Source organism: Ochotona princeps, unplaced genomic scaffold (genome assembly GCF_030435755.1).
Source record: "Ochotona princeps isolate mOchPri1 unplaced genomic scaffold, mOchPri1.hap1 HAP1_SCAFFOLD_4620, whole genome shotgun sequence".
Classification (NCBI taxonomy): domain Eukaryota; kingdom Metazoa; phylum Chordata; class Mammalia; order Lagomorpha; family Ochotonidae; genus Ochotona; species Ochotona princeps.
Window position 1 is genome coordinate 15623 of NW_026701487.1, and position 15838 is coordinate 31460.

The following is a 15838-nucleotide window of genomic DNA, read 5'->3' on the forward strand; positions in this document are numbered from 1 at the left end:
ACCACTACAACTACCAGTAGTAGTAACCACGTCTACCGGTCCACCCAGTACCACTATCACTACCGCTAGCACTACTGCTAGTAGTACTAATAGCAGTATCACGTCTACCGGTACACCCAGTAGTACTGCCACTACCACTACTACTAATAGTATACCGGTAAAGCCACCAGTACTACCATTACCACTACTACTAGTACTGGTAGTAGTACCACGTCTACCGGACCACCCAGTACTGCTAGTACTACTACCAGTAGCACTACTACTGATGCTAGTGGTTGTACCAGGTGTACCACCACCCCCACTGGTATACCAGTACCACTACTACTACGTCCACCACCACTACTACTACTGTTACGTACTGGTACTAGTAGTACTACTATTACGTCTGCCAGTACTCCTACTGGTACTACTACTACTACTCGTAGTAGTAGTAGTAGTGGTGCACTCACTAGTGGTACCACTGATGTACAATTGACGCTTTTATTATACCATTTAAGAACGTAATTGACTAGCCCCTCATTCATTTTATATGCTTTTTATGGATATGACGCTATTTGTATATTAATACGTTGTATAAGAACCCTTGGAGGCAGTTTCTTTTCTGGAGCTCTCCACTCTCTTCCCCCGCTTCCGTCCATTAGTTATACTTCCCGTGTAATTGATACTGGTCTGTGTGTGTGTACTACGTGCGTGTCGGTGTATGTGTGTGTGGGTAAATGTGTATGTACGTGTGTGTGTGTGTTTGTATGTGTGTTGGCGTTTTTCTGGCTGCGCCAAAATGCAGATAGCGAAGACCGCCGTGTTGGCTGCTCGAATATATCAGCGGACCTTCCGGTCCAATAACGCGGTTCCCGTCCCTCAGGATGATTTAGACTGGGTATGTGTGTCTTCTACAAGCACTTTTCTTCTACTTTTCGTGGCTGTGCAGATGTGTCTTTCTGATGAAGACACGCATTCTCCTAAGTTTCTCTATTGAGATGTACTAGTAGCCGGTAGTGCTTCATGCGCTTGCTTTAGAGCTGCGACTTCCCAGTCTCCCCACTGACTGGTCATCAGTGTATAGCTCTCCATGTGTGTGTATAAGTGTAGTAGGACGCGCTCTCGTATTTGCTGTCTATAACTTACTCTTCTGCGCAAAATTGTTCCTGTGATGGCGGTCACACAGACACACCCACATATATATATATATACCTGTATCACACACCTACACATATATATGTATAAACATATATATATATAAATATATACGTATACGTACGTACATACTTACGCCAGGATCTGTTGTTAATACCGTCTGCTGTAGCGCAGACAGCATTCAAACAGCATTATATGCCCTGCGAGAAAGAAAGGAGTGTATCTCAAGGGTGGTGATGGTGGTAGCGATATTGGCATGCCTTTCCATGTTAGTAATGTATAGCTTGAATAAGAAATCTCTGTCAGCTCAGTGGTAGCTGCTGTGCTTATCTGTGTCAGTAGGTAAACGAGTCCATATCATGATGGCATAGTAGCTGGTGTGCATTTGCGTGCTGTGAATACTACGTAAATGCGTGATGCTAGTACTACTCGATGCAACGCGACTCAGCCGAGAGAATATATATGGGGCAGGAGGAGCCGTCGCTTTTCGAAAAACATGACCGTACATATATATATATATATATGTGAATGCGTGTGTGCACGTATCTAACTAATAGAAATCTGTATATATATATATATATATATATGTAGACGGCTGTGTGTGTATCTCCGTAACAGAAATATGTATAAATGTATATGCATCTACGCATGTATGTCGTATATATATATATATATATATATGCCTTTGTGTTTCGTATCTTCGTGGTAGACATATATGTACATATACGTGTATATGCGTCAGTGTTTATATGTGCGTAGTAAAAATGTATTGGGGTCTATATATACGTACACGCAGTCGTGGGATCCACATACAGAACACATGTGCGTATATGCGTAGTGGACTTCTGTTTGAATATACATTCATGTAGTAAAGAACAACGTACAAAAACACATGAACACATATGATTAAGGGGAAATTCATTTATACATATAGGTACCCAGTTGTGGTTCTCCAGCACGTCTAATACATATGAACATACCTGCGTGGTAGAAATTCGTCTACATATACGTCGTCTACATATATGTATATATTTATAGAGGGAGAGTTACCGTTTACATGTATATATATAGATACACTCCATCGTGGGTGTCAAATACGTACATAACACATGGCAGTAGATGACTGTGTATATCTCCCATGTACACTGTCGCTGCGTTGCGTCATGTGCAGATGTGTCTGGGTGTGCGTATGTGTGTATGTGTGAGAATGCTTTTCAGCTCAATTAACCCAAGGCTGATTGGGCAACGACGTCAACATAGCACAGATATAAAACACACGCATAGGTGATATACGTGAGTGTGAGTGTATTCATGCATATATACTATCATTGTTGCTATTCCACCTTCGACGGGGGGATGGTGTGTACTAGAGTAGTGTGCACATACAAAAACATCCTTTCCGGTGAGTGGCGGTCGTCACCATGGTCGCCGTCGTCATCGTCATCAACGCAGTTGGGTTGTGAAATCTTCTGTCTGTTTACCATTTGTCTATCAGGTACGTAGTCGTATGTCCCTTATATTGTAGTTGCATATGTGTGTGGGGTGGCCGCTGTACTTGTAGGGTTGCATGTGCTTGTATGCGGTGGTGGTGGTGATGGTAATGGGGGTGGAGGTGGTGGTGGTGATAATATGTGCTTGTATGGACTTCCGTGCTTGCGTCGTGGTGGTGGTGGTGGTCGTGGTGTGTGCTTGTATGAGCTTACGTGATTGTGTGGTGACAGGTGTTTGTTATTTACGTGCCCCATGCGTGGATGTGCGGTTGCGGGGTGGATGTGTGTATTATTTTGTTTGCATGTTGTGTTTATGTGTGAGTGTGTGTGGTAGGTTTGTGTATCTGTTTATGTGCATGCGTGTGTGTGATGGTTTGGTTTGTGTGTGTGCTGAAGAGTTGCGTCTTTTTTCAGCACAAACAAAGCCTCGGGACGTCACCACTACTGTGCGTGTTACTACGTGGAGCGCGTCTTGTGCGGCGATACCGCTCTTTTTTGGAAGTGTGCTTGTTTAATTATAACAAATGACGTATGTTCCACGTTGTGGTGCTGCTGCTCATTGAGTGGGGGGAGGGGAAAGACAGACTCTGTAGAAGGACATGAAGTATATATGACGACTATGTTGTGCTGCGGAGCACGCCGCCTTGTGTGGTGGAGCCCCTTCCTCTTTAGGTACATGCGGCTTGTTATATATGTTAGCCATCTCTCGACTATTTGATAGTTCACGTCGGCCACTGACAACACACGACAACGCCGTTACTGCTGGCCTGTGTGAGAACAGCCTGAGTGGAGCTTCTGTATATGTAATATAGTCTATGTATATCTGTACAGAGTCTGTCTTTACCACACGTACAGCAGCACCATACGGAACACAAGCCGCACGTATATTAGGACGCACACGTCCGGATACAAGGGTGTTACCACACAAGGCGCACTGAACACCACATATATTTACAATATACGTATATATATAAATGTCTCTACGCAGATTCTGTCACCTAACACTATATATATTCTCATAGTATACCAACATGTATAGCTCTCTCTACAGAGTCTGTCACTCAACACAGTATGTAATTGTCATACAAGTACATACATATATATGTGTCTCTGTACGAAGTCTGTTACTCAACACAATATATATATGTAATATACGTATGTATATATATGTCTCTGTACAGAGTCTGTCACTCAGCACCATATATATGTGTAATACACGTATATAGGCATGTATGTGTCTCTATCCACAATCTGTTACTCAACACAATATATATATGTAATATACGTCTGTGTATATATGTCTCTGTACAGAGTCTGTCACTCAACAACTCAACACAGTACATATTTGTGATATTACGTATATATACACATATATATGTCTCTATACAGAGTCTGTTGCTTAACACATTTCATTAGGAAATCTGTCAATTGGATTACCATTGACCTGGATGTATTAGGTACAAGTAGTGTAGTATACGTATATATATATATACATGTCTGTAGACAGAATTTGTGATTTCCAAGTGTCCAGCGGTACATGTGTCCTGCCTGCGTAATTATGAACTTTTTCTTGTCTTTCATCATATTCTGTCTAACTCATGTGCAGCAACAGCGCAAATGCCGTGTACTGCATGTTTGACTTTAAAAGTCTCTCTATACATTTTTCTCTTCCCCATATACATACGTGCACAACACACTCTTGAGTGGCAGCACACCGTACAGAAAAGGCCTGCATGCCTTCTGGAAAGAAATCTACACACAAACACACACACACACGCATATGAGGTTTTCAATATATTGCCATTACATTTCGTTGAAGCGGATATTTTCATGCGTGCGTAGTAAATACTATTTTCGAAGGCCACAAGATAAAAACATAGAATGAGGTGCCGCTCTCTGCGAAGCCCTCCTCCCTGACACACATACATAATGCACGCTTGTTGAAGTATGTGAGCGTGTTGCTCAGTAGCGATAACGGGGACTACCCACACACGCCCCTCCACGCAAATGGTATTTTTCCTCCTTAGTCACTGACACATCCATGCTACTCTCGCCATACGTATATTTACAAACATATATATATATATATATATGTACACAAATATATACATATATAGCTAATGTGTGTGTGTATTATATGATGTATTAGGTAATATCTGTGCGTTAGTATGTGTATATATATGTGTTATGTGCAAGCACATACTTATATATGTATACATGTACCACATATGTCTACTCTATTACATGCTCCCATATGTGTACATATACGTATATCTGTATGGTCATATGATCTCTGTAAAGATACTTACGCATATATATATATATGTCTCCATCTCTATTTCTATCCATATCTCTCTATACCTGTCTTTCTCAGTCTCTAGCTCTCTCCCTACCTTTACATAAATATATATCTCTTTCTATCTCTCTCTCTATATGTATATATATATATCTGCCTATTTGGCTCTGTATTCCTATCTATCTGTATATCTCTGTCTCTATATTTGTCCCCATCTTCATACTCTTTATTTCCATCTCTATGACTTTCTTTCTAACTCTACGTCTCTCCATCTCCTATATCTCCGGACCTCTATATCTCTGTATCTCTTTCTATATATCTGCCGACCTCTTTGTCTATCTCTATGTCTCTCTATCCCTGTATCTCTATTTCTCTCTGTATGTGTGTACTTATACACGTGTGGTGTTCCTTGATTTGACGTCATGCAGGGAGCTAACTTCGCCGCAATGCTTGGACTGACATCTCCCGAGGCGCACGAATTAATTCGCCTCTATCTACTTCTTCATGCAGACCACGAAGGTTCGCGTGTTGCAGTAGTAAAATTCCTAGTACTGATAGTAGTAGTGGCAGTACTAGTACTAGTGCTACTTAACATTCGCAGTAGAAGTATCAACAGCACTAGCAGTAGTAGTAGTAGACCTAGTAGTGGTAGTAGTGATGACGGTACTACTCTCAATACTAGTAGTAGCAGTAGTAATAGTAATACTATTAGTACTAGTATTAGTAGAACTTGTAATATTAGTTGTAGTGTAGATGTTTGAGCTATATTCACACTCGAACCACTGTCGAGAGTAGTAAGTAATACTGGTAATAACGCAGATAGAAATAGTAGTAGTAGTAGTAGTAGGTTGTGGAGTACTGTCACCAGGAGTAATGATGTTTGCAGTCCTCGTATCAGCTGCAAGAATAATAGTAGTAGCACGTTAGTATATGTAAGAACAGGTGCAGCTTTCGAATAGAAATGATAACAGTAGCAGTCATAGTAATAGAACGAGTATTACTGTGTAGTTTGTAGTAATACTAGCATTTATAGGAGTGATGTTGTGGTGTCAGTAGTAGTATGAGTAATAGTTCGTACGTTGTAGTAGTAGTAGTAGTACTGATCATAGTTATAGAAGTTGTGCCTCTTGGTGTCAGTAGTAGTTGTTCTAGTACACGTAGTACTGCGGAATTCGTAGTAGAACTGGTACAACTGTAGAAGTTGTCTACTTGGTGTCCATATACGTACATACATATACGTAAATGCATGTAGGTACACATATACACATATACGTAGTGGTGGGGCATCTTTGCAAACAGCCCTTGAAACATATCTTTCTCCCGCTCCACGAGTGGGATGCGCGTGGAGAAGGCATTGCAGGCAGCGCAGCTGGTGGAACACGACTTTCGTTGTATGTTTCTTGCTCCCGTTTCTGAAGTCCTCTCTGTTTCTCTCTCGTAGTCACATGGTCGCGTCTTCGTCTTCTGATATTTGGATATAGTTATGGTCTTTCCGTCGATCAGGCAGCGTTGACACAGGCTTTCGTGTGCAGAAGCAATACTTTGCTGTGATGTATGCATCTCCTGTTTTACATGTGTAGGTATTAACTGTATACGAGGGTACGCCTGCTACGCATATATAGAGAGTGATTGTGTATTCGTCATTGCTGCATATAGTGCATACATTAAGCTTTAAGGAGTTCGCTCAGTATAGGAGTTCCTGAGTATCAAGAAAACGAGAAACTGTGACATCTATGTATATGTACATGTGTATATATATACTTATATGAATATATATATATACATATGAATATAGACGTATGTATATATTTATATATATGAATACATACGTACGTATATATATATATATATACCCACACTTACATACATACATACTCATACCCACACATGTGTACACACGCGTACACACATCCGTATTCGTTCTACTTTTTCATGTCTTTCGTTTCGACTTCTTACCGCATATATTTATCTCCTCCCGTGAAACGTCCACGTGTGGAATTCCATTAGATGTTGCTTTATACTTCTTCTCCGTAGGAGGGAATGTCTCTGCGCATGCCGCTCATGTCGTTGGCTCTGCACTATCTGACGTATATTTAGCCACAACAGCTGGTCTGGCGGGACTTGCAGGTAAGAAAATGCGGACGTTTCTCTTTTTTTTGGTTTCCGGTCCTTACTCCTCAAACATTCAAGTTGACACTTTTCCGTTTCTTTGTATTTGCGGTCTATTATTCCACTTCTACGTCACCTTTGAGAGCTGATCTATACAAGTACGTGTACGTCTATGTATGCAGTTTCCATTCGTAGCTACGAACATACGCGTATAGTAATAGTGTTAGTAGTAGTAGTACTAGTAGTATTAGTAATACCAGTAGTATTAGTAATACTGTTACTAGTAGTAATACTAGTAGTGATACTAGTAATTAGAAGCACTCCTACTCCTACTTGTAGTAATACTAGTAGTAGAAAAATCTCTTGGTCGGGTGTGCGCTTTGCTAACCGTATATATGTAGGTTTATTTTGTTTGTATATAAACATGTCCATAAATAATATCATTACGGCATAACCGCACCTGTGCGTATTTCTCTAAAGTTTATATCTCTTTTTTCCTTTTCTGGACTTGTCTACATGTAGTTCGACTTTTTCCTGATCTACTGCTACTACCCCCAAAAAAAGTAACAGGCCCAGAGAAACTACCTCGACGAAAACACATACACATGAGGGTGTACCAGCCAAAAATCTCCACAGTATGGAAGAAGTAGTGCGCTCTTCAAATTGTATGTGCCTGGGTGTTAAGACATTTGCGCTCTCTTCCTCCCGTATGTCCACATACGTGCGTATGTGTGTCAAAGGTTTCGGGCTTCCTTCATAATATATGTCCTGCCCTCTATGTGCCCCTAAATGTCGAGCATTTTGTGCACATACCAATATATATATATGTATATATATATCTATATCTATATATATGTATCTATGTATATATATTCGTGCTTCAAAAGTATGTAAACTCGTGTATTTGCCTACATGTGTGGAAAAGCTTGTGATCTCTTCATAATGTATGTCCCGCCGTCTATGCGCGCCTAAGTGTCGAGTACTTTGTGCATACACCGATATATATATATATATATATGTATCTATATATATATGTATATATGTATATATATTCGTGCTTCAAAAATATGTAGACCCGTATATTTGCCTATATGTGCGGAAAAGCTCGTAACCTTTTTATAATGTATGTCCCGCCCTCTATGCGCGCTCCTATATGTCGAGTACTTGGTGCATATAAATATAAATTTGCATATATTTATTTGTGCTTCATGATGTAAACCCATGTGTTTGCCTATATGTTTTGAGAAGCTCTAGCTCTCTCCATATTTCATGTCTCTCTCCATATATGCGCCTATGTGTGGAGCACTTGGCGCGTTCTTCATGTCCATACATGTGGCTATATGTCGAGACGTTTGCGCTCCTCTCTATTAAATATCGTATAGCGTATATATATGCCTACGTGTGTTGAGACGTTTGTGCTTCCTTCTATATATGTGAATATTTTCATATATATATATATGTCTGCATATGTCGAGACGTTTGTGCTTTCTTCAATATATATATTCATATATATATATATGCCTACGTATGTCTAGAAGTTGATGCTTTCCCCAATGTGCATATTCATATGTATATCAATATATGCCTACATATACTGAGCAGCTTGCGCCTTCTTCATCATTTATATGTATATATATACATCTATCTATCTATCTCTCTCTCTTTCTATATATATATATATATATATGCCTCTATGGTTTTATGTGTTAAGGGGTCTGGCTGAGGGTGTCCCTGTGTGAAATCCATAATCCCTCCAGAGACAGTAACACTCAGAGGCTGTTTGCATATCTTTTTGCGTCTCTCTTTTGTGTTGCCTCTGTGAATGGGACCTGGTTCCATTATGTCATACACATATGCATTGTCGGCTTCAAGCACGGGTATTACTACAACGTGGAGTGGCGAGTCTTTTCCTAGTTGCATTCAACAAGCTTTTGACATCTCTTTGCGCCTTTTTCATGTCTATGTGACGTGGAGTGGCGAGTCTGTTCCTAGTTGCATTCAACAGGCTTTTGACATCTCTTTGCGCTTTTTTCATGTCTATATTTCCCTCAGAAGAGTCTGTCCCTTCTTCTTCTTCTTACACACACACACACACACACACACATTCGTATCAACCCGTTAGAAAAAGCGCGCGTAGACTAATTACGAAATGGCGTGGGGGGTCCGTCCGTCAGGCGCCTTGCGGCTAGATGCAATACTTACAGTCTCTCTCTCTTTTCTGTGTTGTTTCTCCTTTTCTGCGGCATCAGCGATCGGCTAACACGAGTGTACTAGACAAACACGCTCCTTTTCTCTTCCACCTCCACTTGTTACTAGTGTGTGTGTCTGTGGAGGAGAGAAGAGCTGGCGGTCCAGACGCAGTATTAACGTGCACGTCTGTGTTGTGCACAAGCGAAAGGAGCGCTGGCGCGAACATCGTTACTTCGTTTCCATACGAAGTATATGTACATATATATTTATGATCATATAATGATATATATGTGTCTATACATATATGTAGTTTTGTAGAGTGGCAGTCTCTCTCTGTCTCTGTGTGTATGTGTCTCTCTCTCATTGTAGCTTGTTTGCAATACATGCATCTGTCTGGAAGAGTACCTTCTGCCGTTGTAATTTTTTTTCAGGCCCTCTGCATGGTCTTGCGAATCAAGAATGTCTCAAATGGCTTCAAAACGCTGCCAAGGACCTTGGGGAAAAAGACCCGACACCAGAAACAGTTAGACATATAGCCCAAGTACGTAGAGGCAGTTCTCAATATATAGCTCAAATATACAGAAACATACATTACAGACTAAATGGGTGTAGTAAATAGCCCAAATATACAGAAACATACATTACACACTATCTGGTAATAATAGATATCTCAGATATATAGATACGTACATTGCGCACTATCTCGTAATGATAGGTAGCTCACATATGTAAAGAAATACAGCACATATAGTCAAAACTCGAATATGTAGAGGCAGTTCGTAAAATCATAGCACATATATATTGAAACATACATAACAGAATATCTCGTAATAATAGATAAGATCAAATATACAGAATCATACCTCACAAACTATCTGGTAATAGTAGAGAGCCCAAATATACAGAAACAGACATTACACACTATCTCGTAATGATAGGTAGCTCACATATGTAGAATCCTGCATTACACACTATCTCGTAATCATGGATAGCTCATATGTATGGAAACAATACACCAGAGACAGTTAAACATGTGTCTCGAACAGTATGTAGAGGCAGTTCGTGATAAATACATAGATCAGATGTATACAGAAAGGTACGTGAGAGCCAGTGAAGGAGAGAGTTCGAGTATGTATATAGAGACACACGTACATGAAAGACACATAAATACAGAGCTCAAGTATGTAGAACGACTAACAGTGCTGCCGCAAAGCCTCTGTAAAGATGCTTATGCTCCAACTCCCTCTTCTGCTCTCGTGCGTGTGCGTGCGTTGATTCGACCCGCGAAGACATCGCTAGTGCACTAGCAAGCCTTGCGGGCCCTACGGCGGCTGCTGTGCTGCTAGTGCTAGTGCTGATGCCTCTGGAACTCCTGTTTTACATAGCATGTTTGAGGTCTGATAGTAGAATTGCCCATGCAACAGTGTGTGGTTTTCTCCGCTGCTCTTTGCTGTAACTTCCTTTTATTGTGATAATATGCATGCAACAGCACGGACGCTTGCCTTCCGTTACGGCGCACTCCTACTCTCGTGGCCGCCTCTTTCCTTCTTTCTTTCTCTGGCGTTGTTATGCGACGGGCGTAACCAATATACGTTTGCGTATATATATATGTCCTATATATGTATATATATTTATATGTGTATTTATATGTATGTATATATATAGAGAGAGAGAGAAAGAGAGTACGACGTTGCATGTATGGGTTTTGAGTAGACATCGCAGGACTGGATATGTGCACGTGACGTAGACATTTGAAATGGTTGAAGCCTCCTAAAATTCTAATACAAAGAGACTAGTGTGGTAAACCATGTGCAGCTACATTTCATTAGAGCGCCTTACTATAACATATATACATATATTTATATGTTTATAGTTACTCATGTATATATATTTATATACATTCATATTTATATATATGCAGATGAAAGCATGGGAGCTCCCGTATAGCGTGTACATACGCATATTTACGTACGCACAAGAAGGCGCAGGCTGGTAATACCTGACTCCTGTTCACGTACATGTATGTGCATGTGTATGTACGTAGATACGTGGAAGCGTGTACGACTTTCCACGTGTAAATTGTCACATGAACATTCGCCTTATTCTGCTCTGCTTCTCACTGCCGCCGTCTGTGGGCAATGTGCCCACACAAGAGCGCATATACAACTCCAGTAGCTAATAGTAGTAGTAGCAGTAATAGTATGTCCCTGAGGATACATGGGGGCGGAGGGGTAGAGCAGCAGCTCGTCATTAATGGATTTAGTGTACATCAGTAGAAAAGAGCGTAGTTCTCTTGTGGCTTTCGTTTGCAGGGTTTAGAACGCATTACTAGAAAAGAGTACGGTTTTCGTGGACCTTACGTCTATAGTAATGAGTGTGCTTTGATGAAAGTGGTTTTGGTTTTTATGTGGCTTTCCTCCATTGTGAAATAACAATCGTAGCAGAAGCACACATGTGTGGGTAGTTGTTTTCGGTTCTACATTGAGTGTTTGTTTGTAGATGCCTTCTTACCCTTATCTCATGGACATGCGTCTTCCTTTTCTTTCTGTTTTGCACGTGATGCACATTCGTTAATACATATACTGATTTATGTATATACGTGTATATTCATATAGAAGACCTCTACATATATATATCTATATATCTGTATATATAAAAATCTGCATATATATCTGTATATCTAAATCTACATATATATCTGTATACATATATATATATATGTCTCTCTCTATATATATGTATGTATATCTCTATATGTATATACATCTATATATATCTGTATATATATATATATATTTATGGCCTTCTTTTTATGTTGAGAGTAGTAGGCACATATATTGGAATCTATTCAACATTCCGTTCTCTATGGCTTTCTCTCCGCTGTATCTTGAGACGAAAAGGGATTGGGTTCTGCTTGCATACTTCTGCTCGTACTGTCTCGTCATCGTTGCTGTGATCCTGTACTACAACGCCCGTTGCACACAATTCTGTAAACTAAGTATCACACTACTACTTGCATAGTACGTATACATATATATATCTACAGACGTATATATACCTATATATATACGCACACGTATATATATATATATACATATATATATATATATATGAGCACCGCTTGTCGTGCACGTAGTATACTGAGGCTCAGTATGCATATATAAGTGTGTGTGCGTGTGTATGTGTATGTGGAAGTAGATTTATGCGTATGTGTATGTGTGCGCATGCGTACAAGCAGACACTTATGCAAGCACGTTGTTGTACTCACACTTTTTACGAAGTATGAGTACAGAAATACATTGGGTATCTCTTTTATGTTGTGTGCGTCTGTGCGTGTATTTCGTGTGTACATACAGTCTCTCTCCTCACGTTGCGCGTTGGTCTTCTAATATGCGTGTGCATATAGGTGCAATGCTTAGGTCTTTCCCTGCTCAGCGTCTCTCAATAGCTGGCGTGCATGTGTCTCAACTAAATGTATATGTGTGTCTGAGTGCTCTTGTACCATATTTCTCCATCAGAAAACGCTGGACAGTGGGCAAGTAATTCCAGGCTATGGACATGCAGTTCTTCGCGTTACGGATCCTCGGTAAATTCTTTTTTCTTCATCTGTTTTTTATCCCTCTTTTTCTTTCGTGTCCCTCTGTTGTCTTCTTCATGTGTATGCGGCACATACCAAGACAAAGGAAAAATTGACTATGTTTACGTGTCCTCCATACAAGTGTCTGCCCAAGCTAGCGCATATATATATATATATATGTATATGTGTACGTATCCTGGGGGAGATGTTGTTTTTGAGAATCTCACATATAGATACATATATATATATATATGTACGTCTGTACTGGGGGAGATGATGTTGCTGAGAATCTCACATATAAATGTATATATATATATATATGTCTGTGCTGAGGGAGATGCAGTTGAGAACCTCACACACCCACATATATACATATATATCTACTGGGGGAGATGTTGTTGCTGAGAATTTCACATACAAATGTATATATATGTATGTCTGTGTTGAGGGAGATGCTGCTGCGAACCTCACGCACACACATATATATATATATATATATATGTGCTGGGGGAGATGTTTTTGAGAATCTCATATATATATATGTATATATGTGCTGGGGGAGATGTTGTTGAGAACCTCGCATATATATGTATACACATATATATCTGTGTGCTGGGGAGATGTTGTTGCTGAGGAACTCACATATATATTTATATCTGTATCTATATCTATATATATATATATGTGTGCCGGGGGAGATGATGTTGAGAATTTCACATACAAATTGTATACATGTATATATATATGTCTGTGCTGGGGGAGATGTTGTTTGTGATAAACTCACAGAGATATATATATGTCTGTGTTGGGGGAGATGCTGTGGACGTCGCGCACACAGCAGTACATATTGTAAAGAAGAGAGAGGGGTGCTTACTGTCTGTGTGGCGAGTATACGAACATACAAATATCTCTGGCAATTATACGTACGTACGTACACACATACATACATACTTACATACATGCATATGTGATAGAACTCGTGGCGGAGGGGATGCGTTTTTGCTTGCATTAATCGCTGGAAATGGGACGGTAGGTGACTTCGACCGTCTTCGTATTATTCTGCCATGCCATGTAATGTCAAGCATTCTACTATGTACACACACGAGCATTCTGCCATGTGTACACGAGCAGTGTGCGATGTATACACGAGCATTCTGCTATGTACACACACGAGCAGTGTGCGATGTACACACACGAGCAGTGTGGTATGTACACACTAGCAGTTTCCTACGTATGCACACACACTCACACATGCACACTCATTACACACACACACACACACGCATCACTCATACACACACACATACTCACAAACACACACATACACACATACACAAACATACACATACACACACATACACACGCATATACCCCCACATACGATACACACCCACACACGCACCTACACGCACTTATCACACACACCCGCGCACGCACGAACACAAGCCCATCAGACACCCCCGCGCACACATCTACACACACACACATACGTATACACATATCACTCACTGCATGCTTGGCATGGTGTACGTGGATAACTCAGTATATCTCATACTTTTGTTGGTTCTTTTTGTTTGCATTCAGCAGCTCCGTCATAAATTTATAAGAAACACAGGTCCGGTTGTGTTGTATCGTGTACACATGTGCATATACACACCTGTATATAACAGCTAACGCAGTTAGCTACTTAATTGGCGTCTGCTGGCGTGTTTTCGCGTACCACAAAAAGCTGTCTGTGTACAACTGCGTATGTGACACGTGGAGAACCCTCTGATGTGTGTCGTCTACAAGCTAGAAGAAGAGGTGTGCGTAGCGAGCTACGTGCATTTCTCCGACGATGATTAGTCGGGTGTATATACAACCAGCCCTCCGGGCCGTACACGCTGTAGTGGCTTGCTGCCCTCCAGTCGTAAGAATACGTTGAATACACCCCTCGTTTTCTTGTGTCCTCTGTGGGGGCGGCGCGCAGATTCCTCGTGCAACGTAGGTTTGCCCTTAAGCATCTAAAAGATGACGCACTTTTCAAGTAAGTGACAAGCAGTTTTCTCTATGTATTACATGAGCTTGCTCTCTCTTCCACTCTCTTTTCAATTTCAGGAGAAGAGACCAAGAGGGGATCTGAAGGCCTGATTTTGATACCTTGTTGACACCATTAGAAGGAAGAAAGCTGTGTCCGTCTCTGCCACAGAGTAGACGCAGACGCGTTTGAAGGCGTGGTAGTAGTAGTATTAGTAGTGTTAATAGTAATAGTAAGACTAGTAGTAATGAATTAGTTATAGTAATAGTAGTAAACGCAAACCAGTTATTGATGTACTATCCGAGTGATGCTATTCTTGATAGAGTAAGTAGTCGTGGTAGTAGTACTAGTATGGGTGTCGTACCAGCCATGTATGAGTGGCAGGGGTTGTAGTGGTAGTTATAATTGGCGAAGTAGTGGTAGTTGTCAGTAAGACACTAGGATACAATCATATTGAAATGGCGCGTGCTATGGCTTGAGGATTAGTAGTAGTAGTAGCAAGAGGAGAAAAAAATGGGGGAGGAGGAGGAAGAGGAGTCTAAGTCTAATGGGCTATAAGTAGTTTCTGTTGCAAAGTGCAGAAAACAAAGTCCTGGCAGCAGTAGTTTAACTGTTGTAGTAATACAAGTACTGCAGCAGTAGTTGGGTTGCTGGCTGGCACTGATAGTATAGCAGGATTAGTTGTGGTTGTGTAGCGGGGCTATGAGCATACTACTAGGGGGCAGTGGTGGTGGAAACAGTGACATATATATATCTCTGTGCATGTGTTTCTAGGGGTATATGTAAAGAAAGGCAGGACAGAGGAAGTGGTAGTTATGACTCTGTTAGTGTGTGGGGTCATCTATGAAAAGAGAGACAGCACTACTGGAGCTGTAGTAGTGACATTCTACGTGTGTGTGTATATATACATATATATATATATATACAGATGTATAAAGCTGATGACTATCATTACTCATAGATCAGCTCCATGGACGGAAACAGAGAAAGTTACGGGGTAGGAGCACGCGTCTACACAGGGGCTT

At 40.6% G+C, this 15838-nt stretch overlaps 1 protein-coding gene across 1 annotated transcript; it reads left to right on the forward strand.

Annotated features, from left to right (window-relative positions):
* The first annotated feature begins 265 nt into the window (after positions 1-265).
* On the forward strand, positions 266-14826 carry LOC131479437 (probable citrate synthase, mitochondrial). Its single transcript, XM_058659939.1, has 7 exons — positions 266-361; positions 785-877; positions 5349-5439; positions 6955-7047; positions 9651-9760; positions 12738-12805; positions 14766-14826. Exons 1-7 carry the CDS (start codon positions 266-268, stop codon positions 14824-14826), a joined length of 612 nt encoding a protein of 203 aa, XP_058515922.1.
* Positions 14827-15838: the final 1012 nt, after the last annotated feature.